Raw genomic sequence first — 26,594 nt, 5'->3', positions numbered from 1 at the left:
ATTGTGCATCTATGTTCTGTTTAGAGGTTGATGGTGTAAGAATAAGAGGCTGCTAATAGGTTTTAAGACTGTGAATTTATGATTCTTAAGTGTTGCATTCTCACCTTAGGCAGAGCAAGCTTTTGACGTCCCTTGTCTCAGAGTTCCTGGAAGAAGTGCCTTAAGCTGAATGCTTTTGCTTTGAGCTTGTAGGTGCTCTTGGTGAATCCTTAGTTTCCTTAGCTTTCTGACATTATGTTGCAAAAGTGATTGCTTTTTTTTTTTTTTTTTTTTTTTTTTTTTTTTTTACTGACCCTTGAATGAGAAATCTTCAATGAAATGGTAATGCAGTGTGAATGATGAAATGCCCCAACTATTACTGGGAAGAGGTACTATCTATTTGAAAAGGGTACTCTGGATATGGAGTCACCTTCCCTGATCCCACCAGAACGGGGTAGTTGGTGCAGGCTGCCCAAGTATACCTTGCTGGTGTAGCCCTTCTGTTGAGAACAGATCTGAGGGTTATGTGAAGGGAATCGGGCAGTGTTATTCCATCAGACAGGTCATAAACATCTATGTCTGTCAACAGTCAGTCTTTAAGCCTTTTTTAGTTGTATTCAGTCTTTTAAATTGACCTAAAAAGCTCAGGATGTGTTTATCTTGGCACTTTCAAAGGTAGTTAAGCACAGAGACCTTTCAAAGATACTAGTTCCCTCGGAGCTGTGGAAAACCTAGGTCTCAAGAACACCATGTTAAGGCTCCTTAAGGAATAGAATTTCATCCTCTTAAGCGTTATATGCTTACCAAAATGAGTAGCCCCTAATGAACAGAAAATACTGAATGTGGCAGAACAGTCTTGAATGCCTTGCTGCTGCCCTAGGCCAAGTGAAAAATATGGTGGACAGAAATGAAAGAACTGTCTTGGGAGAAAGCTTAGTTTTCGAATGGGAAGTAATCTTGGACAGGCAAAAGAGTTGTTACATAGTTGTTACAGAATAAAAATATGTGGATTTGTTATGGAAGTTTCCCTATTTATGGGAGGTAACAGAGCCGAAACAAGGGCGGTCTGATAGTAAGGATGGGCAGCTAAGATCATCTTCTGATTGTAAAACTCAGTGAATGCTCCACTGCAGTTTTTAGCAGAAAAGTCTGAAATGTTCAGAGACAGTGAGTTACAAATATAAGGGAATAATAAGAAATTAGAATAAAAGTATGTGTTAAAACCAGTACATTTTTATCAGGTTTGAGCCCATCAGCTCCATGTGCCCCCACCCTCATTAATAAAAAATAAAGGAAGAAAGTAGATTTCTTTGATTAGAAATTCCCTAAAGCACCTACCTGAAGGATGTTGGAAATTTAGTCAGGCTGACAACTGCGGTGGTGCAATTGCTGCAAGAAGTTGAGGAAAAAAAAACATACTATGTGAAAATAGAAGAAGCAAACGAGGGTCATGACTTCAGATGGTTCCTGAGGTTTGGTTTTGAACTGACTTGATTTTATGTAATCACTAACCACTGAGGATCAAGATTAAGGAGATTGAATCTGTCTGGACGGAAAAGCTGAAACAGTAGGTTTAAAGCTCACTTTTTTTGTATTGTCATAGAACTAAGTGACCTTAACACACTAAGTAATGACTGATACAAACTACTAAGAAATAGAGGCCATGCTTTTTGTGATATAACAGGATTTTTGTATTTAAAATAAAAAGATGATATGAGAAGTAGCAGAGAAGAATGTGTTTAGTGCCTTAGCAGTTGTCTGAACTAGCTAATGATATGATGAGAGGTTTATGCACAGGTGGTGATATAGTTCCCAATGAAGATTTATAAATACTACCACAATTTTACAAGGCAGTGAGCTTATCTGGAGTAGTGTGTACTTTAAGGGACGTCTGGAGAAACATTCAGTTCTAACTTAGTTGTAGAGGGTTTTGAAAAACATTTTTACTTGTGGAGCTGATAGGAAGAACTTGTCTCAGTCCAGCAAAATGAATGTAGGTAGGAGTATCATGACTCTAAAAAATGAAGCAATGGACCCAACACAATGCCAGAAGCTAGTATTAGCAGAAGGAAGAGGAGGTCATAGGTAATTGTAATGTGTCATTTTGAGTTATTTACCTGTTAGTGTGTCTCCCAATTAAGTTAGGTTTATTGCCTTTGTTTTGGTGTTGGTTTTTTTTGTTTGTGTTTTTTTGTTTGTTCTGTTAATTTTCCCTGTATTACCTTTAAGATCATTTTGGTGACTGCATATTCTTTAATAGGATAGCTTCAGTAGCTGCATCTGTTTTCGAGGGACACTGGCTTCTGAGATTTTTATGGGGTTGTTGCATGTGAAGTGCTTTGTTGTTGATAAACTTCTGCAGCTTCTAAGACAGCATAAAGTAAGTCCAGGATATAAAAAGTCATCCCTTCAGTGTGTGATGACTCGTGAAGACATTAGATTTTATTCTTGTTGATTATTCTGTAGGTAATTTCTTATCTTAGACGTGTTTTGCTCTCCCCTTAAGCAGTAAAAGGAGTGCTCTCCCAGTACTGATGATAAAGCTCAGGACAGAATCTACAGTGGGTTGAGTTCTTAGGTACTATACTGCTGTGTCTCCTGCTTTACTGCTGCTAACTTGGATGTGCTTCTCACTCACTTAGTCTTTCAAACACAAGTTTGAAGCAGCCTTGAAAAAGCTATCTGAATATTACTTGCACCATTCAGTGTTTCTCTTGCATATGAACAACTGCTTATGTTTTTGTTTGGTTTTTTTTTGTTTTGTGTTAGAAGAAGAATCTTGGTCATTTGAAAGTTTTAACAATGGAATTTTCCCCTTTATGGGTTGCATTTTCTGATTTCAGGGGTATTTCTAATACATGTGAAATGTCAGTCATCTCTTTGCAAGTGCATCCTGTCATTCAACATGTTTAAATGTATTTTATTTGTGAGAGATGCCTTAGTTTCTAAGGTATTCCATGTCACAATGGTGGGATTTTGGCCTCTTGGCACTCTACACTGCGGAAAATCGGAATGTCACAAAATTTTGGCTGGAAACCCACCCTGTTTTTTGTCTTGACTGTCTCAGGAACTTTTTGATTCAATCTGAGGTCAGCTTGTTAGGACTGTGCACCTATTGCTGGAAAGAGAAATACTCGTGAAAGCCATGCTGAAGGGGATAACTGAGTGATACTTTGTACTGTATTGAAGGGCTGTTTTCCACTCTTCCCTCCTCCACCCCCCTCAATCTCAAAATTATTTGTTTTTTTAGTAATGAATGCACTTCATGGTTCTGCTGAATAAGGTGTTAGCATCTGTGGGGGATGCAGTTTAAACAACTCAACCTTGACACTGAGTCTGTGACTCTGAAAACACACAAAAAAGTGTGTTTATGTGCTTTGGGACAGTTGGTGACCAGTACTGCTTGATCAGCTGTAAATAGATAACAATGTGCTTTTGTGATATAAGAGTGGGAATTGTCTGATCAATTGTTCAAATGCTTACATTTCTGGGTGCCAGAATCTGTCTCGGATCGATTGTTAAAACGGTTCTGTTTCAGGGTGACGTAATCTGAGCGATGCCAGTTCAAAATTAGTGGAGACTGGTATAGTACTAGAATATTGAACTAGGAATCTTCTTAAAATCTGTTCACTAAGTCTTGAGCTATGTACTCTGCTATGTACTTCATCCTGGATGAAAAATTGTGTTCTTGTGGATGCTTTTATTCTCCTTTTGGTCAAATCATATGCTTTCCACTTAGTTTTAGTTACCAGTGCTCTATGGGGAACATAGCATAGAGTAAACCAGCCTTGATTTTTACTCATCCCTGGCTTTGGCTTTCACAAAATACTGTCTCAGGATTCCCTTTGGTCTAACACACTTCAGTGTAGCTTGAAATAGGACTTTTTTTCCCCCTGTTTTCAAGCAGTGCTGTGCTAAGTTTGTCTCCTCAGGCTGCACTTCAGATGTTTACTCTCCCACCTTCTGTGTGGGGAACATAAGGGCTTTTCTGTGTCTCAGGCTTGCAGACAGTAAGGGACCGTAATAAGAGAACATGATGGATGTGCATGACTTGGATGGCTCCTTTCTTTTAAGGTACCATTTTTTGAGAAGAAAAGGTTGCTTTTTAGTAGTGGTTAGTAACAGATAAGAGTATTGGCTGGATCATGCCCTTCAAAGTAAGGCAAAATAAAGATAATAAGCCTTCAACAGAAGCTGAGATGCTTTGAAAAGATAACATGTTTTTCTTCTAAAAACAGCTAGTTCAAGTAATTCATAGAGCTGGACTTGAAAGCAAGGAAGAAATGGATTTGTGTTCACCTTTGCAAAACTTCAAGATACGTTTCCTGACCTGTGTTTAATACTTAAAATTGCACAGTAGAAATATGAAAGAAATTAATCATGGACATATAAATAGGTTTTTTTTTTTGTTTGGTTGGGTTCCCCCCACCCTGGTACCTCTTTATGTTGCAGGAACAGAACGGAAGCCTGCATTAAAGCTTTTATAGTTTACTGAAGGTCTCATAGTGGTGTAAAGTGTTGGGAACAAGCTTTTTGGAATTTGGTGTTCCAGACTAGAGATTTTTGTCAAGTAGCAGATGCCATTTGGCAAACAAATGCTTCTTTTGAAGCCTGCACCTGAAAGCTGCAGATGGAGGTAAGCTGAGAGAATGATGAAGGTGAGGGAACAGGGGCACCAAGGAGACTGGAGTATCAGGGGTTTGAGTATGAAAGAGAACAAATGTTGAGTGTGACTTGCTTTCAGTGGAGTATCTAGCTGGTTAGGTTGTTTGCTGCCCTCATTGCTCACGTGTAGAACCTGACTCATGGTGTTTCTGATGGTGTAACACAACTTGAGCAGCTCTGAATTATTTTTAGAGTTATGGTTTTGTAAATTATGTTGTTGCAGACAGAACTCTCTGTTGTCTTCCAAGTGGGATGGGAAGTGGTTCAGCTCTTGAGGTGAACTTGTTTCTCCTTCTGAAAATCTTGCAATTGTTATGTAAAAATGGAAAAGATGATGTTATTCAATTTGCTGTGTATGGAACAAACAATTTATTTTGTTCCTGTCTTATGCTGTCTTCCCACTTGAAAATGTTTTCAGTGTTGTCATATGTAAAGTATCTTAATGCTAAGTTGTGTGTTTTATGCTTTTTTGGGGGGGATGTGATATAAGGTATCTGTTAATTCTTGCTGATGCTCAGAAAGCTGAATAACTAGTCTTTTGAGACATGAGTGTTATGTGGGAGGTGGTGGCTGGTGGGTTTGTTGTTTTTTTTTTTTTTTTATATAAAGGAATCCTTGGAGTTGGCAGAGATGGCTTTGTACTCGATGGCTAACATTTGTGTATAATTGCTAGGTTGCATGTATACAGGTTCAGTTGCAAGGGTTTACTAAAGGTATTAGAAATGCTGACCTAAAAGCATTACTCCAGAGCAACCATGGAATTTTGTTCTGTGATTTTTTTTTGCACGAGCAAGTTTCCTATGGAAAGTAGGCTGTGATAAGTAGATGTCTGTATGATTCATTTCCCTGATAGCAGCTAAGACTTCTACAGATCTTCCTGACTATCTAATTTGAGATTGAGCTTTTGCTTCCATAGGTACCCATGCTCACTAAAGTTTGATAGGAAGTTAGGAAGGCATTACTAGAAGTGATCCTGCAAACAGTACTCTTAAGACAAACCTAAGTGGGTTGAAGTCTATAGTCAGTCTTGGCAAATGCTGTTTTGTCCTCAGAGTTAACCTCCTATAAGGATCAGTCATTAGATTTATTTTTTCCTTAATATTGTTTAGAATTTAAGAAACCCCCAAACTGGATGAGTAGCAGACAAAATAGTAATGGCTGGATTTATCAGTTAACTCTTCTAGTGTAGTACCTCTGGCAGGAAACCTGACCAGCTGAACAAGCAAAGTTCAGAGTTCAGCAAGGTTTTTGATTAATAGCATAAAAATTTTTCTGTGACATGAATTATGTAGGACATACCAAGTTCTGACAACAGGCTCAAGACAAGTTACACATTGTCAAAGATGGACAGCCTATAGAGGAGGTGTTTCTTGAATGAATTCTAGTAAAACAATGTAAAATCTGAGGTGATTGTATGTTCCCTAAGGTGGAAAAATGCTATGGACTACCCTGAGCAAGTGTGGAGTTTGTGTAAAATGAGGGACTTTCTGGTAGGCGAGTAGGATGTATTTCCCTTTTTTCTTCTGTTAAAAGCTAGAATTTTTAGCAGAAGGATGTATCTGTGCCTAAAATATAGACAGATCAAATAGAAATTCTCTTTGAGGTGTTAGTAGTCAGCCTGGTCAGATGTATAAAACCTGGTAAGAATATTCTTCTTGTTAAGAGAGTATTACAATTAGAGGATTGTTTTTGAAAAGATGATGTTGATTTTTAAAAAATGATTACTACTAGCATTTCTTCAAGTCAAAATGTGAATTTAATTCCTTTGGCCATTAGACCCTTTTGCGCTTTGCTAAAATGAGGGAGTTGTGGGGTTGGCAAGACTTATTGTGCTGTGTTCTTTGAACTGGAAAATTAATGCTTTGAGAGCTGCAGATATGATTGCTCAATGATTTTGACCTGCTGTGTGCAGAATAGATACCACTGTCACCTAGTGTTTGAAGCAGTGTGTAAAATTTCAGGTTTTTTGATCCAAGTTATCACTTGATGTTTTGGGTGAAGCGGAGAAGTGTGGAGATGATTCTCAAAACTACCTTGTGGAGACCTTGCTTCACATTGTCAGTACCTTTGATACTGGTGTTGCAGACTATTTCTGGATTTCTTGCCACCTTGCATTGCCCTCAAGCTGTGGAGAAGAATGGAGTGGTTGGAAATGCAGTAGTTGACAGTGCAGCATGTAAATGCAGTAGTTGACAGTGCAGCATGTAAGATGGTGTAGTGGATTTTAGGAGGTTTTGCTGTAATGAAAAGCCAGATCATAGTACCAAAAAAAAAAAAAAAAAAGTGAGGTATGCCAAAGCTCTGCTTAATCTAAGGATTGGGGCTTTCTTTACGTTTTTGAGGAGTGTGCTTTGTTAGCAAGAGTGGCTAGGGTAGGATGGCAATAAACAGACTCAAGGAAACCCACCTGAAGTGGATTTGTGAACTTTATCGAGTCAGAAAGTGTAGGTATGTTGAGGTCTCCTCAGCACTGCTGCTGTGCACCCATGGAGTTTGTCAGCCCCCCTCAGCCCCCGGAATCTGGCAGCAGGCCCATGTCCCCTGGAGGAGACCCCCTGGAGCTCCTGCTGGGAGGAGACCCGTGTGCCCAGTTTGGGGGCGATGGGCGAGGGGGTCGGGGCCTTGGCCACACTTGGAAGCTCCTGGTGGGTGATATATGTGTGTGTGAGTTGGGGGGTTGTGCTGGACCTGTGGGTGGCGGAGGAGGTGGGCGAGGAGAAGCACCTACCGCTGGGGAAGGGCAGTGAAATGCGCTATGGAAAACGTAAAAAGGAGCCGGTTTCGTTAGGAATTTTTTTTTTTTCATTCTTTATTCTTTCTTTAAAACAAACAAACAAACAAAAAAAAAAAAACAACAAACAAAAACCTCGAGTGCTCGGTGAGGTACCCGAGCTGACGAACCGCGAAGGAGGCGCCGGCCTCCGGCCATCCCCTCGGCGCTGCACCGGGGCCGCCGCCCCCCTTCCCCCCCCCCCCCCTCCCCCCACGTTCGGGTGGTAGGTGCCCGCCCTGCGCGGGGTGGAACAGTCCATTTCCTGTTCCCGTGCTGACAGCGGGGGGGGGGGGGCGAGAAGCGAGCGTGCTGCTGCCGGGCGGCCGGCAGCCCGTCCGTCCGTCCGTCCCGGCGACGGCGTGGGGCGGGAGGGAGGGCGAGAGGCATGGCCGGGCGGTGAGGCAGGGCGGAGGCGGGCGGCCGCCGCGATGGAGGCGTACGTGCTGGAGGACATCCTGGAGGTAGGGGCGGGAGTGGGCCGCAGAACAAAGGGGGGCGCGGGGTCGGCGGGGGGGAGGCGGCGGCGGCCGAGCCCCGGGGGAAGCGCCGGGGCCGGGGAGCCCGGCTGCCCGCCCTCCCGCCCTGCCTCCCCGGCGCGGGGCCGGCGGGCCCCGGCGGCCCCGCGCCCGGCCCCGGGGCTCGGCGGTGGCTGCAGAGGCGCGCTCGGGGCCTAGGCTGGAGCGCCGCGGCAGCCGCCCCCCCGCGCCGCTCGGGCCTCCTCCCCTCAGGGCGGCGGGGGGCCGCTTCCAGCCCGGGGGGCGGGACACCCGTGGTTCAGTGTCGGGGCTGGGGGGGGGGGAGGGAAGCACACGGCGTGGCGGGGGTGCTGCGGGGGGGCCGCCCGCGCGCTGGGGAGCGCGGCGGGAGCGACTGGCGGGTGCGGGACTCCCCGGGGTGCTCGGGGCCGGCACGGCGGTGGGATCGCTGGAGCTCTCAGCCCTCATGCTGAACGGCTGCTTGTCATAACTCCGCTTTTTTTTTTTTTTTTTTTTTTTAATTTTAAAAAAAATTTTCCTTCCCTTTCCACTGTTCCTTGCACTGAATATGCGTTAGGCTGATATAATTTCTGTTACGGTGTTTCCAGGCATCTTAATTTACTTCCTCTGCACAAGTAGATTCTGCAGTATGAAATAAATTCAATTTTTCCCTTACTGTGAGTGAGACTTGAAAATGCTTGTTCAGCCAAATGGAGAGGTGTGCTTAGGAATGATGAAGTGAAACTTATGTTCAGAGTGACACAGATCTCTATTCCAGATTATATTAGCGATAATAGTTCAAGGAAATATATTTTTTTGTTGTTGTTGCTCCTGTGGTTTTTCTGGTTTTGCAAGTGAAACCATGATTTCATTGCCAGATGACTTAAAAATATTTACATGTATTCTTTATTGTAACAAGAAGCTGCTACCTTACTAGTTGCTGTCAAAATTTAAACAAACCAGTGCTTTCAGTGATCATTGGCCTGTAGGTTTTGTCCCATAATGGCCATTCTTACACTGCTCATTACATTGCTCTAAAACTTTAAATCAATAGAAATACTTAATGTTGCTGTTAATTTCCTTGTGAACCTTGGAACTATTTAACATCATTACACCCAGAATGTTAACACAACTCCTCAGTTTGTGCTTCAGAAACTGGAACAGATGTATGAACAAGACATTTTTACCAGTGTGCGTCTCTGTGTTGCTGCGTTTCTGTGGTGAGGTAGGAAGATCTAAAGTGAACTTGTGCTTTCTGCTATCAAACAAATATTTCACTACTTCACTTGTCTTGCTGAGTACTGAAAGCTTTTTCTCTTTATTTTAACTGCAATTGTCACGTGCAACTCTGTATTATGTGAAATTAATAAAATATTAGTATTAATAGTCTTGGAAAGGCAGTCAGCAAATTAGTTTTGTCAGTATAGCAGTATTTTGGGTTTGTGTGTGTGAACTAAGCAGTTATATCTTGCTTCTCAGAGTAGGATATGGTAACTTCTGATAATTTCACTTCACATTCTCATTGTGGTCATGGTACCAACTGTAGCCACATAAAACATTTTCAAAAATCAAGTATGGCTTGTCTGACTTCAGGTGTGTGAAACTATGACTGAATCAGTTGTTCATGAATCTCTGAAATACTCTGGTAGCTGTGGAGCCTGTTGATAATTTCTTAGTGCATCAGTAGAAGTAATGTAATTGTCTTCCATTACTGATACAGGTCCAGAAGGAAAAGTTGGTTCTTTCTAAACTTGTTTCTATTGTAACTTTGAACACTGTTTATGGTGTGTGTTTTTTTTTTTTTTTTTCCACATATTAGGGCTTTTTTTTTTCAGTCCTGTGGAGCAGTTTCTGATGTTCATTCAGAGACAGCAGCATGGTGACTGAGAGAGCTGCTCTAGCTTAGCCAGCAGAATTTATGTCTGGTCACTGCTTTACTGAACAGACTTGGTGCTGCTTAGTATTTAGTTAAATCTGAAGGGATCAGTCCTTGCCTCTTCATAAAATCTTCAAGAATCTTTTCACCTCTGAAGTTGGTTATAATTTAAAACAGGAGGAACAGGCATTTTCTGTAGTGTGCTAGTTACATTGAGTTAGTGTAGAGATGGAGGCTCAAATTGTGTTAGGGGTGCTCACTGCAAGAAGCAGGTGGGTGCATCTGGGGCAAACATGGCATCTGCGTTAAGAAGGTAGATGGTAATCAAGTAATTCATAGTTCACATGTTGTAGCTTGCCCTAGTTTGAAGGCTGCTTCGTTGGGGAGAGGAAGAAACAAGATGAGGTGAAAGTATAGACTCTTCTTGTTTTATTACTGAAGTTGCAGGACTCCGTTAGAAATTATTTTTCCCAATACTTCTTTCCTATCAGAGGATAAAACTAAAATAACTCTTCAAGTTGAACGCAACTGCAGGCAGAAATGGTCATTAGCCGAGAGGATTGAATGGGGTGTCCCAGCTGCTGCATGCTCATGCCGCCTTCAGAGAAGGTGTGCTTCATGCAGAGCTTGAGCTGGCTTTGCTGCGGGCAGCTGAAGATGAACGTTGGCTTGGCTCTGCTACTTGAATCTAGTGTTGAAGGCACTGTGTGGGAACGCAATTGAAGAAAATGGATGTAGTGTGGGGTTAATCTGCAGTTAGCTTCTGCTTGTTTGGTGGTTCTGATAGGTGTATCTTGGCCATACTACTTTGTTGATGTGTGACCTGACTGACAACAAGTCTTTTTCAGGGTTTGGCTTGTGTGTGCTAGTGAAGGATCCGTTATGCTACAGGAGACCTTTGTGTATTACTCAGAGAGGCATAAACCCATAGTTGTGTTTTTGATGCTTGAGCTAGTCAACAGAAACATTTTCTCCCTTGGAAAAAATGTGGTGTGTTTTGTCCCAACAGAGGAGGATGCGATCCCTACTGTTGTGTGCTGAACTCAGACTGACACCACAGAAATCCTCTTAGGAAGCTTATGACAGTACAGGGGGAAACTTACATTCCCTGAGTTGATTGGAGACTTTTCAAGAGAAGCAACCATGTGTTCTGACCTTAGGTTCTTTGAAAGCCTGTTTGTGCTTGACTTTAGAGAAGCAGACCAGAGTATAACACAAGCCCACGTGTGACAGTTGTGTTATGTCCTTAGTACATGCATTTAAAAAAAAAATTCTTGTAACTTTTTAGCTCAAGGTAAATATCTGTCACCCACCTTGAGCTGAAACTCAAAATTGTTGCGAATAAACCTTCATTTTTTTTATTGTGATATTGGGAGTATTTGCTAACTGAAGATCAGGGAGGCCTCTGCAATACAATTTTTTTTTTTTTTTAACAGGTCAAGGCTTTTAATATTTATAAATATTGCAGTCTGAAGATTAAAATCAAGGTTATATTACGATATTTCTGTTTTGGGCATTAATAGCTTTCCCGTGTTCTGGCTCTGAAACAGTCTTAATTCTTTCCCTATTTTCTTGCTCATAGTTTCTCTTGGTGATCTTTTCTGTTTTACATTTTACCTGTTTTCCCATCTTTTTAAAGAGTTTGCCTAGGTGAAGTTAACATTGGTCACTAGTACACTGCAGCATTTCCTAGTGATTTGTAGCAGTTGTCCACACGTTGTCAGAACAACTTCTTCACGTGTTACTTTCAAGTAAGTTGGAGCACTGTTGTAATACTCATTAAGTCATCATTATGAAGTCTGAGCTGCCTCTAGTGCCAACCCCAGGTGATGAATATTGGAAGCTCATGTTCCTGACTGAGTCCAAGGTGGTAGGATTTCTAAGATTTGCTCTTAAGAAATACTGAACTGATGTTAGCAAGAGGGACCCCCGCTTAAATGCTGTGAGGTCATCCCCCACAATGATGTTTAAAAGCGTAGTCAAAGCTGGTGGCAAGGCAGCAAGAATGCAGTATGGAGTGCTGCAAGGACGTCGTGAGCTGGGCTGGTGCTTGCTGTGAAGTGGTGCTGTTCTCCCGTAGTCAGAACTAGAAATGGACTTTTATCAGGATGTGTGTTCTGAAGAACAGGTGTGACCTTGTGTTTTGGTAGTCAGTGGCATCTGGTTAGCGCACTTGTGTCAGCTGGTAGCTGGCTGATCATGCCATAGCTTGACCAAACTTTAACAAAAGCAGACGGTTTTGGTTGCTGTTTGAGGGTGTGGGGCTAAATTGTTCTGAGGTGAACTCATGTTCCGGGAGCACTCTGGGTGAGTGAGGACTGAATGTAGTCCAACATGCCTTGTCTGAAGTATTGTCCAGGGAAGAGAACTGGCCTAAAGGAAAGCAAGCTGGACGTAACACAAGAGGCTAAAATTCATAAGCTGTCTTACATTCAGGAGGTGGCACTAATGCCCCTAGTGATGTGCAGTGGAGTAGGACAACCAGGATGCTAGAACTTGTACCATATCCTCCTCTGGTAGTATCACAGGAGTTTGAGGAAATTTTAGAGGGAAAACGCTTTTTCTTTTTTCCCCCCTCTCGTGAATTAGCTGGAGAAAAGAGCTTTGTGAGCTTACTGGCCAGGATACTTATGCAGCTCACTGATTTACTATGCCACTATTTATGTAGAAAAAAACCCTCTTTTTGCCTCCACCTTCTTCCCTGGCTCTCTGGGATCGACAGAATGGTGGGAGTCTGTCCGAGCAGCAGTGATGGCGCAGGCACCTGGGCCCTGCTAGCTTGTGTGTTTGAAGCTTCATGATGGTGAGGGGAAACTGGAGTGACGCTGGCTGGCTGGTTCCCAAGGACTCTTTCTGGTGCTTTCCAACGAAACAGAGGAAGGTGATTCCCTTTCCCTTGAAACTACTTTCCCCCTAATACTGCCTCCTTTGCCCAGTTTTCCTGTGGTGAGAGGCAGAGACGTTAGAACAAGCATGTATGTTGAATCCTCTAGAAAAGCAAATCCTGTCTTTGATTTCTGTTACTTCCTCCCCTTCCAGCTAATTTGGTAAGAGTGTTTTGCAGGGCAAGGAGCTAATTTTCAGCTGCTGGATCTGGGTTCCCTTGTGACAAGCAAGAATGAAAAGCTGGTAGATGTGGTTTCTTAGGGTCTTGAGCTGTTTATCCTTGACTCACATGAAAAGATTACAAGCTTATGGTATAATTGGAAACCATTCTTGTTATTTATGTCTTATTGCTTTATCTTTTTCAGTAATGGTTTGTTCTTGGTACAGCAGTATGAAGATGCTAATATTGTATGAGAAACCTTTAAGGCAATAAGTAACTTTGTACTTGGGTAACTGCTCTTCAAAAGGTCAATGTTATTCAGTGGTTGTGTCTGACAGTGAGTGTCTTGCTAATTGGGACAACTTAAGCAAGGCCTTGACTAGCAAATGGAGTCAGGTGATCTGCAAAGGTCTTTTCCAACCCAGGCTCTTCTGTCTTTTAAGCTGTTCATTCAGATCCTGTAAATAACAATAGAATTGAGAGAGACATGCTTTAGACAGGTGTATTTAATTAGATTTTTTTCCCTCATAGGTCCTGTCTTCAAACTTCTGTAGAAATGTATAAAAAGGTTCTTTTTGTGGCTAAGGTACTTGTACCTTTTTTCCTGCATGTGCATAAAATCTCTGCGGATCTTTGCCTTGCTGGAATTTGCTGGCAGTGTTGACTGATAGGAAGTCACATGCTCTAAAGCTGTAACCCACACTCAAAACAACCTGTTACACTGCCTCAGCATCGAAATAGTGCGAGAAGGAAATCTAAAAAACTGGCTAGTATAGATAGTGGTTCTCTGTCGCTTCATGGCCACCACCTCCCATGCTGCACAGTACTCCAATTCTTCACTTTTTCAATTCCGTTACACTGAAAACAGCAACATTCCTGCTAGTAGGTGATGGACTTGAACATCTCAGATGTTGTTTTAGGAAGAAATTTGTGGTTCCTGTCTCTCACTGTGACCAAGCGTGTTGTAATAGGAAAAGAAACTTTGTACTAGCAGTTTTATCTGTGATCTGAATATAGCTGAAAGTAGTTTCTGCTCAGGGGAGGGAAGGAGAGGAAATGAGTCCTGATGCAGCTTGGCCTACTGCGAAGCAGATACTGGAGCTATGGTTGTGTAAACATTGAATAAATATGCTAAAATATCTTTGTGGAACAGATGTGATCAGAAGCATTAAGGGAAGAGTAGAAATCTAAATTGTGGTAGTAATTTGAAGGAACTTGGCACATGATTTTTATATCTAGTATGTGAAGTATACAGTGAAAAGGAAGGACTCAAAATTTCTGTCTTTGCCCTTAAACCTTGAATTTTATTTTTTTTTTCCTAATTGGACCTCTTTTTGATAAGAGGGGAAAAAAAGATATATTTGAATTTACTTAAATACTTCTGCATTGCTTTAGCTACCTTCACAAGTCTGTTAATTTACCATATGTAAAAACTGTTCAAATCTGTTCAATATGCAGAAACTTTCATCTGGATGTGCTAAATAGAGGAAAAAAATACTGTAATTCATTTATTAGGTATGCCTAACAGTAGTTTTTATTGAAGGAAGAATTCAGTGACTGTCAGGCTTGCCAGAATTTTAACCAAATGAGGTGAAATTATTAGAAATAATTCCTTCTGTGCTTAGTTCCCCAGGAGGTAACAATAGGAATTCTCATCAGAAAATGAACTTGACTGTCTCTAACTTAATCCTCTCACTTCTCATCAGAAGAAAAGAATGGTAAGCTAGGCCATACCAGTTCCTTTATTGAAAAAAAAGACTTCAACTGTAAATGCTAGAAAAGGAAAGGAAATCCACATTAAGTTTCATTTGGTTCCATTTCACATTTTTGTTGGGCGCAGTTTTTGTGTCTGTGATCTGCTGTTTTGGGACAGTTGAATAGCTATTTTTCCATTTAACTTGATAGGACAAGAATAAATACCAATAAACAAAACTGGAATGACTTGGAGTCATTTCAAAGCCCTTAACCTAACTAGCCACATCTTCCCAAACTATTTTTGGTTAACTTCATAAATGTCTCTACATAATACTTTGAACTGCTTATGCTGCATGACAAGATACTGAAGGGAGATCTCAGCAGGATAATTACATGGAGAAAAGTAGATGTCATCAAAGGACCTCTAGTTTCTACTTTCTTAAATTGGCTGCAGAATTTCTGGGGGCAGTATACTAGCAAGTTCTTATTTGTCGTCTGCACAGGGAAAAAAAGGGGAATTCTGTAATTTGCCATGCAGTTGACTGGCATGTAGCATCCGATTTGCTGGGATGAAGCCTTTTCACTGATCTTGACTTAAAGCACTTTCTGTAAGGAGCCGTTCTTCAGCCTCCTGATGGTGAATTTTAAGCAGTAGCAGCGTGACTAGTCTCTTGGCTGTTTCCTAGGGTTGGAAGTTAGGGTGGGAGGGAATGATAACTAAACCTCCATGTGCTTAAACAGAACAGCAATTTTACTTAAACATTGGGGAGGCTGGAAACAAAATGCGAATTTCTGGTATGTCTCAATTCTTGTTTTTTTTATTAGTAGGGAAATGTTTGAAAACTGTCCTTCTAGTAACTATAGTTTTCTCTGTATTGTATATTTTCTTTTTTTTTTTGTTTCCACTATGCATTAGTGCCCACATCCCTTATCTGTTGGTCACTTAGTGTAGCATGGCTTGACTAAAGGAGCTACTACATAGCATCAAGAAAGATGAATTGTTGGACATGTGTAATGTTTCTTGGTGTCGATTTTTAGTCCCTGGAATAGCTTACTGTGTTAAGACCATGAAGAGAGGGATAGAGTTGTCTTACACTTGTACAGTGCCCTAAACAGCGGACTGGTGCTGTAACCACTTGGGTGGTGGGAGGGAAAGCTGTGACAAAGCTAAGCTACACATTGCATTGCTTGGGAAAAAAAAAAAAATTGTTATAGCGTTTCTGCATTTTATTTTCCATATCTGCACAGACGTTGATACTGTATTGCTGTGAACAAGCACATTGGTGTTTCATTCATGCCAAAGGGAATTCTGAGTTGGACTCCAGCAGAATAGCTGTTTGTGCGTTCATCCTGTCCCTCCTCCACATGTCCTCGTTCCCTTCTGCTGCTTCATCCTTCATTGCAGAGTGCTTGCTTGCTATTGTGAAGAACAGATGACCAAAACTACTTACAGAAGGGAATGATTTCCTGCCAAATTTGTGTAAGAAAACATGTGGGCAGCTTAAAACTATTTCTGTTTGAAAACCAACTGGTGTTATGCAGTTCAGGCCACTTGCTCACTGTGTTTTATGCTCAGTAGTCACAGTGAATGATAGAATAAATTTGCGTGTCCTTTTGGTTACTGTGGACCTGATGCCTGGAATGCACATGTCAGAGTATGTGCAGGAGTGATCAGAATTCAGAAGCTGAGAGGATTTTTTCTTTAACAGGAACAGTGAGGAAAAAAATATGCAGCTTAGGTGAAAAGGAGTGGTAATGCTGCTGAGCATCATTTGTTCACTGAGGGCAGTGAAAATACTGTTTATCTAAAATTTTTATCTTTGAATTTTCAGTTTTTTTTTTTTTTCTTTTGTTTCTCCAAAGCTTTTATTCCCCCGTGTTTTACAGGAGAAGGGTTCTGGAGGGAGTACAGGTTATACATAGTGGGCAAAACAGGCAGACTGGTGTGGGAGGCAAAAACAGCTTTTCTTTCTTGCTGTGCCAGGAGAGATGGATGTTTGCCATTGACATGTCTTTTCCTCCTGAGTAGATCTTAATTTTTCTGAGCACAAGCTAAGAGACAGTCAGGGGGACAGACAGGGAGGGGTTCAGAGTGTGTTGTGTGACAGTATTTTTTTCTGCAGTTCATGACAATGTTTCTTCAATCTCGGATGGTATTTTGGACCCTTGATTTGAAGCATTTCCAACGTTGTGGCAGAGAAGGCAGGGCGAGAGCTGGTGGGTGCAGCAGGATGCATGCTTCACCTGAGGCTGAGGCCTCTGCCAGGGTCAGTTTCCTATGCTTCACCAACCCACTGCACTGCTACCACAAAATGCAATTTTGCTGCCCCAGGGTTGGTATATCATCCTTTAAATGCCAATTTCAAGTTGGCTGTTGCTACTGAAGCTTTATGCTGACTTCCACATCAGCTGCTATTAAACACAGAAAATGGGATGCTTTTTTGGGAGAAACTTAAGTCTTTTACTGCTCAGTATGTTCCACTCAAAAATGCAGTTTTTGGTATGCACCTTCATTACTGTGCAAGTGATTTGGTAAAAAGTCTCTGATGGTTATGTGCCATGATATCTGTATAACTGCCACAAGCTTCTCTTACGCCTTTTAACAGCTGATGTAATGGAAGAGTGCAGTTCGTGATCTGTGTTCAGATAAGCCTTAAGCACTTTAGGCAATGTTAAATAACTGGAGTTGTTGCAACACAGTACCACTAGTGCAGGCCTGTGAAAAGCATATCTGAAAAAGCCGACTGTTCCCCAGCCCATGGAGCCATTTTGTGCCTCTTTGGGACAGGTAGTCTTGCTGTATTGCTTCTGGCTTTCCTTCTTGAAGGGAGGTTGGCTTTCAGACAGGACCCTATGGAAACACTGCGCTTTTGCGATGATTTCTCCAGGAAGCAGTTTGTGTAGATGCCTGGTATGTGTTCTGATCCTGACCAGGAAAGAAGGAGGGGGAAGAAAAAGCTGTGAGTGTTTTTGTTTCTTACTTGATGCTTGTCTGATGTTGTACAAGGGTTGTTAAAGCTTTGAGATGTCACAGTTGGGTGACACCACCCCTGCTCCCCCACCCTCCCCCTACAGTCCCCCCAGTTGTTGTGACTGAGGAAAAGACTCCTTGTGGTTTTTAGACATGAGAGGGAGTTCAAGGTGCCACTACAGCAAGTAAAACTGGAGTTGTTTGTGCAGCAGGGAAATTGTTTTTTCTTTTTTTTTCTTAGTTTTTTCTGGTAACTGAACAATGCTGCAGTTGGGAAGTCCCTTAAGTGTCAGGTTTGTGCTCACCCCAGATCCAAACCATGTAGTAGTGTTTTAAAGTAAATTGGCGTGATGCACAGAGCCTTTTAAGTGTCTGTGGTGTTCACGAAGATTGATCATGCTTTCACGGAGCCATGAGATTGTGAGTGCCTTTTCCCATGACAAGTTCACTGTCCCATGGTGTTCATCGTGTCTGTGGAGCAGAGGATGGCTGGCCTTGCCTGGTGGGCAGCGCTGGATGCTGGTAGGTGGCTTTCCCAAGTGCTGTTCTCCTTCCAGCAAAATACAAAGCTGTTGCCTTGAAGTTTTGGGGCGATGGAGGAGTTTACTAGAGATGGGAGACATGGTATTTGCGTTAATAAAGCAGTGCATCAGCCATCAGGAGATCTGAGGTTTAGTCCTGAGGGTAGCAGTATCTTGTTGTGACATCATATAAGTTATTTAATTCTTTATTTCTGTTCCCATTATTTCCCTTGTCCAGTGAAGTGATCAATCTTGTATATCTCAGTATCTGTGGGGATGAAAATATGCAGACAAACATGGATTGCTTGCTTTATGATATTGTTGAAGCAAAATGCTGTTGACTTATTAGCTTGTCTGCATGTCAAAAGCTTCAGGGAGTGGAGGTCTTCCTGTGTGTGTGTGTTGCAGCCAGCACAGCAGAATAGGCTTGTTTTGTGGTATATATGAGCACCTGAGCTGCCCTCTGTTTTGGGGTTAAGTTTGGCTTTAAGATCAGAGTTGGGAAACACCCAGAAATAAGTCATAGGACAACAGCTAGGGAACAGGAGTAATCTCCTGGTGGGAAATGGAGCTGATTTAGCACCACTGGAGTCACTTGCAGATGCAGGGAGGAGTGAAGCCAAGCTGAGTAGGACAATTGTTGGAAGTTGTGCTGAGTGAGAAATGCTTTCTGACAGATTTAGCATAGCAAATTTGAAGCATCTCTTCATGAAGACTGGGGAGGTTGTTGGTTTCTGTCTTCTTAACCTTATAGATGGAGCATGGTCTGTCAGTGAAAACTCACCATGTAGCAGTGTTAGTGGAGGCTTTCTTTTTGGAAATATATTTCGAACGGACGTGTGATTCCAGTGTTTTATATCATATGTATATATGAGGGATAGGAGGGTGGTCTTGCCTGTGACTGACATAGCTATAAATGCCTGTCTCCTTTCTTTCTCTGAATCTGCATAGTTTGCAAAGTTCAGCAGCTTCCTTGGCATGGACTACAGAGAAGCTGCTTTGGGTCGTCTGAGGCCTGGCCTCATTGCAAGGAATAAGCGTGTGTTCCAATAGGAGAGAACTGTTCTTGTATTAACAGACTTCAACTATGCTGTTAGAAAATATGGGTGAAGTCAAGGCCCCACAGCACTGTTTCTGTGTAAAGCTTTATTGCTGCTAGCTTTGTCTACATGAAAGTTACGATGTCGTGTCTCCATTGTTCAGCTGTGCTGATCTACAATCCTTAGAATAACAACTTGTTTCAGCTGGAAATGGATGGGTGTGCACAGTTCTGAAATGAAACTTCAACAAAGTGCATCGGGCAAGCGAAGTGGAAGAGGTGAAAAATATTCCAGGGAAAGCACTTCTGTGAAGTTGGGCCACCTTTAATTGTGCTCTAAGCTGCTCTAAACTCCCTCCTCAGAAGAGTAGAGGTCTTGATCTGTTAGAACAAAGCCTGAGAGTGATAGAGAAATGGCTGCTTTTTAAGCTGTGAAAAGAAAGTAGAGATACTTCTTGAAGACTGCAGGCAGCAAACATGCAGACAAGCCCCCTGGTTAACCGGTGGTAAAGATAATGAATTATCATTGGGATTTCAAGGTTGGCTTTTGTAGAGATAGCAGAGTTGAAACAATGCATTTGGGCTTTTAACAGCTCAGAATTTTTTTTTTTTTTTTGTTTAAAGTTTTCACTTTTTCCTTTAGGTGTCATTTAAATGGAGGGTGCTTGAAGGTTCTAAATCAGTTGATGTGGATCTGTCAGTGTAGCAAGGCACTCTGCTGGCTTGGAGATGCCTATATTGAGAATGTATCCATTAGAGCATATAGTCAAGGCAAAAGGGGAGTCCAGTGGAAGAGGAATGTGACCAACTGTTAGAAAAGGATTTTCTCTTTCTTGTGAGCTCACCTTCCTTAAACAAGGCTTAAGAGAATAATTAGTCCCTTGAAGGTAGGGCAGTGAGGAATAGGATGTAGCAGTGCACAGTAGGACTGCTTACTCCTTTTTCAGGAGTGCACACACTATTGAGAGATGCTAGCGTTACTGTGAATCAAGTTGCTCTTCAGGTTGATGTCCAGAATATTTGGTTAAGACAGTCATGCTTAATGTACTTCCCAAGTTTTGCATATTGAATCACAAAACTGAAAAGACTTTCATACAGCTAAGTTGTTCTGTATTCCTTAGTTCTTACTAGTAGATCCATCGAAGCTGGCTGTGTCATGATTAGGGGTCAGTGTGAGTCTGTGGTGATGGTCTGTGGGGTGTCCTTTAAGTACAAGCTTATCCACAGAGATTTAGAATCCTTCAGCTGTCCTTCAGCAGGAAGAGAAGTGGGAAAACTCTGAAATGCCATTTGGATAGCTCAGAAGGCTTGTCTGAAAGAGCCAGTGATACAGTCTGGGTGGAGAATTGGCTAGGTGGTCAGAGGCAGCATAACCCCTCTAAGCTTTTTACAGCTGTATTGAGTAGGCTCTGGTTTGTGTGGCCCTATAAGTAATTTGTTAAGTAGCTTAAGTGATGCTTACCTCAGATACCTGAGAGTCTTAGGGGGTGCAGTTGTTGTTGGAGTGTGACATTGGGGGGATTTCAGTGACAAGGGGAGAGGGTAACTCTGGGAGGCTCAGTTGCATCTTCTCTTAATGGTGGTTATGTGCTCCCATTACCGTGTCTCTTTGGCAGACAGACCTTTATTGTTTGTCAAGACATGACAGGTTACTTGCTAAGGGCAGCAAAAATTGTGTAGCATCAGGCTATGTATTCCATATCCTTCAGTTGTCAGGGTTGTTTTGCAGAAAGCTGGTTCCATTTTGGTTTTGCAACAGTGTGGGAACCACCTTTGTTACAGGTGTTACCTGTTTGTCAGTGGCTCTGCAGACCACCCCATCTCCAGGTTGCTCCAGAGACAGCAGCAGTTGAAGTGAATTATTCATACACTGTCAAGGAAGCTTTGCTTCTATGGTCAGTTCTCTCCAGGCCCACCCCAGAAGAAATAGCTTCTATCAAATGTTTGTGTTTGCTTTTTTTGTGGGGGCTTGGGAGAATGAAGGGGCATACCTGGGTTCAAGTGGTTGGATTGGACATGCATCAGCTTTTTATTGTTAATAGAAAAGCACTGTATGAAGCTGAGCTTTCAGAAGCATGATGGCAGGCAGTTTTAGAGTAAGTGTTTTGATGATTTTATTTTTTCTTCTTGGTGATTTTTATATCCTGTTATTCACATCAGACCAAAACTTGTAATATTTTTTTTTTTCCACCACATATATATGAAACTGGGGCAGGGAACTTAATAAGATAATGAGTTGAGGTGGTGTTGTTTTTACGTTGGCATGAAATTTTTCTCACACAAACAATTGCAGCTGAATACCAGTTAACACATAAATTTGCTTAATGTGGAAGTATGCCAAGTGTTTGGAATGAAGATTTGAAATGGGAAAAAATACTGAACTGAAGGTCTTTTTCCTGATAGTTTCAGAACCTACTTGTAGTTATAGCTATTAATCTGCCCATATCTCTACTGTTGTGTATAATGCTGGGGGGATGCGGACTACAGAGGAGAAGAGGGAGTTTTCCTGTGAATGCATCAGCACCTGTCTCGTCATCAGAAACACAGTAATACTGCAGTAATAATGCAGGTGTCCCTGCAGCAGCAACTCTGTTGGTGCCAGTCATGAGAACGGTGTTATGCTATTTCAGCAGCATGGACTGTTACTCTTCTCACCGTTCTCTCTCTCTCCCCATTTTTAATTTTTTTAGCAACAGTGAGAGAAACGGAGTGCATAGTTGATGGAACAGAATGAAAGAAGACACTGTTGAGATGTTTCTGCCGCTGGACTTCAGATTTCTGCTGAACAAGGCATTTAGGTTTGGGGAGGGTCATTGCATGTTGAAAAGACAACAGATCTGATTACATATCATAGATAACTGGAAGCAATCTTCACCATACAGGGAAGAAATGCTGCTGTAAGACTTTGAGTCTGCAGTGACAGTGCTGCTGTAGTAGCTGGGTAAGGGCAAGGGAGAATCACACAGCTTGTTCCTGTTTCAAAATAGATTTGAAGAAAAAAAGAAAAACCACAAAAACTGCAAGGCTGAAATGGAGTAGGCAAAATAGTCTGCTTCACTTGGCTTCAGTGTATGCTTTCCCTTTCAGTAACCAGGATCTTTATCTAAAGAAAATGGTGTCTTGTGTAAATATCCAGTAAACCGTCACTTTCACTTCAGAGCTATGTCATACAAAATTAGGGGGGTTGTGATGTTATGTTTTACCCACACAGAAATGGCAAGCAATGCCAGAGGCTTGTCTTCAGTAAAGTTTTGTATGGAATTTTTTATATAATACGTTATTAATTCTGTGAACATACATGTTTTTAAATGGCTTGAAACCTGTGTTAACTAAATGTTAATTTCACCTGAAAATATGTAGCCTTTGATGACAGGGCAGAACTGTACATTTTGCCTTAATGTTTAGTTTGATACTCTGTTCCCTTTGTTCTACTCCAAGATACGTCTAAGGTGATTGCTTTGTCCCGATCTTTCAGATCAGAGTATTTTTTTCAGTAAGCTGACTTCCAACTGAGAAGGGTTAATGCATTTTAAAGGTGTAAGAGGCAATATTCTGAGGGCTAAAAGGTAGCAGGGTAAGGGAGAGCAGACGTGAAGTGCTTGTTTTAGTATGGGACATGTGAGGGGCTGAAAAAACTTCCTGCCCTTTCTTACACTGAACTGACCTGTGATGTGCAAAAAAATGCAGTGCATGTACTTTGTATGAGCATTATGAAGTGCCTTTGGAATAATGAGTGTTTTGTCTTTCTAAAGCCCTGGGTGATTTCTTGACACTTAAAGTTGAAAGCTGCAAATAAAGTCTTTGATATAGCCCATTAAAGTTAAGAACAGATAGAATTATGCGTGGTGGTTTGCAGAGTTCTTGGGTTGCCTGTTTGTATGTTAGGTTTTGGATACCTAAGTGAGAAAATGATGCTTAAGATACTTGGCCCCTTTGCCATGTTCCAAATACATTGTTGCTTTGTTTTGAATCACTCTTACCTCACGAATTCCTTGATGCACATTGAATGTTTAGATATGAGACACTAAAAATACCTAAGTGTTGTGCAAAGAAAACGAGTTATTAGTCTGAGCTGGACTTTGTTCTTGCACTGGGAATACTGCTTTTTTTTCCTCTTGTGTGTTCCGCTTGCAAGGTAATAGTATAAAAGCTGATATTTCTCTGTAAAACAGACTTGCAGGGTATATTCGTGATAATCATGAAGGGAACAGTCTAAAGTATTTTATTGTAAAGAAATGCTCATGAAAGCTGTATGAAAGATGGAGATACATATATCTATTTGGTGCAGTGCCTTGCAATAACTTGCAACAATTTCACAGTAATCCCTAAGGCTCTTGGAAGTGATCAGCAGATGCTCCGTGGAACTGATCAGCAGCTAAAAAAAATACCTGGGGACCATTTTTCATAGACGAACAGGCAGAAGAAAATCCTGATTCCAGACTCCAGGGGAGTTTATAGGCTTGTCTGTCATCTTCAGGAAGAGGTTTGCCTGTGTGCTAGCCTGGTGCTCCCTCCCTGCCTGTCCAGTCCTACACATTCAGTTTGTGAGATGGAAGTGGTCCAGCTCCAAGTAAGTAAATGACATGGGCTGTAAAAACAATCTGTTGTCTTAGCGAGATGAAGGACAGGGACAGAAATAATTAGCTCTCTGCTGTTGGAGGTGTGAGAGCTAACGCTGTTGTGGAGTGAAAGCTGAGATAATCTTGGATATGAGTTGATAGAGCATAAGGGGAAGGTAGTGCAACTCTGGGTCTGGCTCCACTGTTTACATGGGGAGTTCCTCATGCACGTTGGGATTAAAACTGCTCACTGTATGAGAGTCATTTTAGCCGAGACGGTGAAGAATCTGAAGCTTCCTTGCTCTTCAAGCTAGTAACTTGTGAATGCAAGGGGACTAAGGTTTCTTAACTGACCTGGTAGTGTTTGTCGTTTTGGTCTTTTGCAATACACGACAGACTTAAAAATCCTTGTTAAATTTCATTTTTGTCTTTAAAAACCTGCTACTCTTCAAAAACTTTGGAGCTGGGAAAAGTCAGCTGTTACAATGCTTCCAACTCGGCAGTAAGTCCTTCTGTATTTCAAGTAATACTAAAGGACTGTTGGCTAAAGTCTGTTTGAGGTGAAGTTGGCTACGTGGCAATAGCCACTAGTTGTTCTTTGTACGCTAGGTTCTTCAGAAAGGCTTTGTACAAGGTTTGATTCTTGTAGGATCAATTTGGCACCCTCTGTGTATCAAACACCAAAGGCCCAAGTGCCAAGGTAAAAATTCAGCAAATTCTCTAAAATTGTAATAAGTGCCTAATATGAGGCAAAAGTCATGGGAGTCATATGACAGAAGTTGAGAAACAAATCTGCTGTTGGATTGTAAGCCAGGAAAATAGGGACCAGCCCCAAGAATAAGAAGAAAACCTGCAGAGAAAGTATCTTTGTCTTAAGAGATGTTTTTTGGGCCTTCTGAAATACTTGTCTGGCTTAGTGTGGTTCATCCAAATCAGGTTTCAGATGCTGTTGTTTATGGAGCTTAAAGTCACTGAAGCTTTAAAACATTTCATCCTATTAGGTTAATGAGTCTAACTTGCTGTTTCGCAGCCCTCAAGATCTGTTGTTTGCAACCTGACTGCTAGACACTTAAACTGGATTTCACTGTTTACTTGATACTTTTGTAAGAGCTGTTTACTACTTTATTTGAGCATGTTTTCATGTAAGGCTTTGAGATAGAGAAATATTTTATTGTCTGTTTTCTTATGAACAAGGACAACAGGAGCCACCCCTGTAGCCCCCCTGCTACCAAAGTCTTGCCATACAACCCAATACATTCCACCCCTTGCCTCTGTGAATAATATATTTAAGAATTATCAGTAAAATCCACATTTATCACAGTCTTCACAAACTGCATGCCTCAACAAAAAAGAATTCCCCACACCAAAATGAAAGTGATACTATGCACTGAAGCAAAGTGGGCAATTTACACACAATCCACCCCTTGTTCCTTCACCATGGTTGCAACAACAGGAATTCCCCGCTATCATTCCACTTTTCCCTCTATGTCTGTTTAGCGCATGTTTTGTCTGTTACCTCTCCCAATTACCATCCTTATCTCAAATTCCTCAGGTCCCTGTTTGGGTGCCAGAAGGGACTGTGGTGGACTGACCCTGGCTGGACTCCAGGTGCCCACCAAAGCAGCTCTATCACTCCCCTCCTCAGCTGGACAGGGGGGAGAGGACATAACAAAAGGCTCATGGGTTGAGATAAGGACAGGGTGAGATCACTCCCCAGTTACCGTCATGGGCAAAACAGACTCAACTTGGGGAAATTAACTTAATTGATTGTCAATCAAATGGAGTAGGGTAATGAGAAATAAAACAAATCTTAAAATGCCTTCACCTCGCCCCTTCCCTTCTTCCCAAGCTCAGCTTTGATTCCCATTTCTCTCCCTTCTCCCCTCCAGCAGTGCAGGGGGGATGAGGAATGGGGGTAGTGGTCAGTTCGTCACCCTTTGTCTCTGCTGCTCCTTCCTCCTCAGGAGGATGACTCCTCACTTTGCTTCTTGCTCTGGCATGGGTTCCCTCCCACGGGACACATTGCTCCATGAGCTTCTCCCATGTGAGTCCTTCCTGGGGTCCCTCAGGAAGAGACTGCTCCAGCATGGCTCCCCTGTGGGGTCACAAGTCCTGCCAGCAAACCTGCTCCAGTGTGAGCTTCTCCACAGGGCCACAGGTTCTGCCAGGAGCCTGCTTCATCACGGGCTCTCCGTGGGGTCATAACCTCCTTTGGGCACATCCCCTTTCCAGCGTGGGGTCCTCCATGAGCTGCTGGTGGGCATCTGCTCCACTGGTGACCTCTATGGTTGCAGGGGACAGCCTGCCCTCTCACCACAGGCTGTGTGGGGGGATCTCTGCTTCAGCATCTGGAGCACCTCTTCATCTGGAGCTCCTTCTTCACTGACCTTGGTGTCTGCAGAGTTGCTTATCTCACATTCTCTCTCCTTCTCCGACTGTAATCGCTCTCCCATGGTCTCCCCCTGGCCCTTATTAAATACATTATCCCAGAGGTGCTACCACCACCAGTGATGGGCTTGGCCATGGCCAAAGGTGGGTCTGTCTTGGAGCCAGCTGGCCTTGGCTCTCTTGGAAGCTTCTAGCAGCTTCTCGCAGAAGCCACCCCTGTAACCGTGCCCCACCCCCCCCCCACACACACTTGGCCATGCAAACCCAGAACACCCAGCTAGGAGCTTGCGTTGCTTCCAGGAAGGTGTTGCTGGGTGTTTGGCCAAGGGTGCTACCTGGGTTCCTGTGAGCAAGTGTTGTGGCTGAGTTAATGACACTGTGTGCCTAAAGGTACCATAATATTAAGCAACTGATTGCTGCCCTCCATCTCTGCATATCTGCTTTCAGATGGCATGTTACCGTAATGTGATGGTAATTTTTAGAATTTATATTGAATCTAGGGTCTTGAATGCTTACTCTGTGTTAATTTCTGACTAAATGCTGGAAAACAGTAGCACATAAATAGTGTGTGCATGTAGGATGGCCTTAAAGAGGAGGACTAGGGAA

The 26,594-nt window shown here is 42.3% G+C and overlaps 1 protein-coding gene across 6 annotated transcripts in view; it reads left to right on the top strand.

The window, feature by feature from the left end:
- The first annotated feature begins 7,799 nt into the window (after positions 1-7,799).
- Positions 7,800-26,594, top strand: part of ANKRD17 (ankyrin repeat domain 17) — a 75,110-nt gene continuing 56,315 nt past the window's right edge. For 5 of the 6 annotated variants that reach the window (XM_042796603.1, XM_042796602.1, XM_042796599.1 and 2 more), the window contains exon 1: positions 7,800-7,878. In XM_042796603.1, coding sequence (XP_042652537.1) covers positions 7,846-7,878 — 33 coding nt within the window. In that variant the 5' untranslated portion in view covers positions 7,800-7,845. Of the gene's footprint in view, positions 7,879-23,585; positions 23,612-26,594 lie in introns of those variants that run through there. The other variant, XM_042796600.1, reaches the window with a different exon arrangement.

The sequence above is a fragment of the Tyto alba genome, unplaced genomic scaffold (assembly GCF_018691265.1).
Source record: "Tyto alba isolate M040663 unplaced genomic scaffold, T.alba_DEE_v4.0 Super-Scaffold_23, whole genome shotgun sequence".
Lineage (NCBI taxonomy): Eukaryota > Metazoa > Chordata > Aves > Strigiformes > Tytonidae > Tyto > Tyto alba.
Note: the sequence above shows the minus strand (reverse complement) of the source record. Positions and strands in the feature narration are given on the sequence as shown.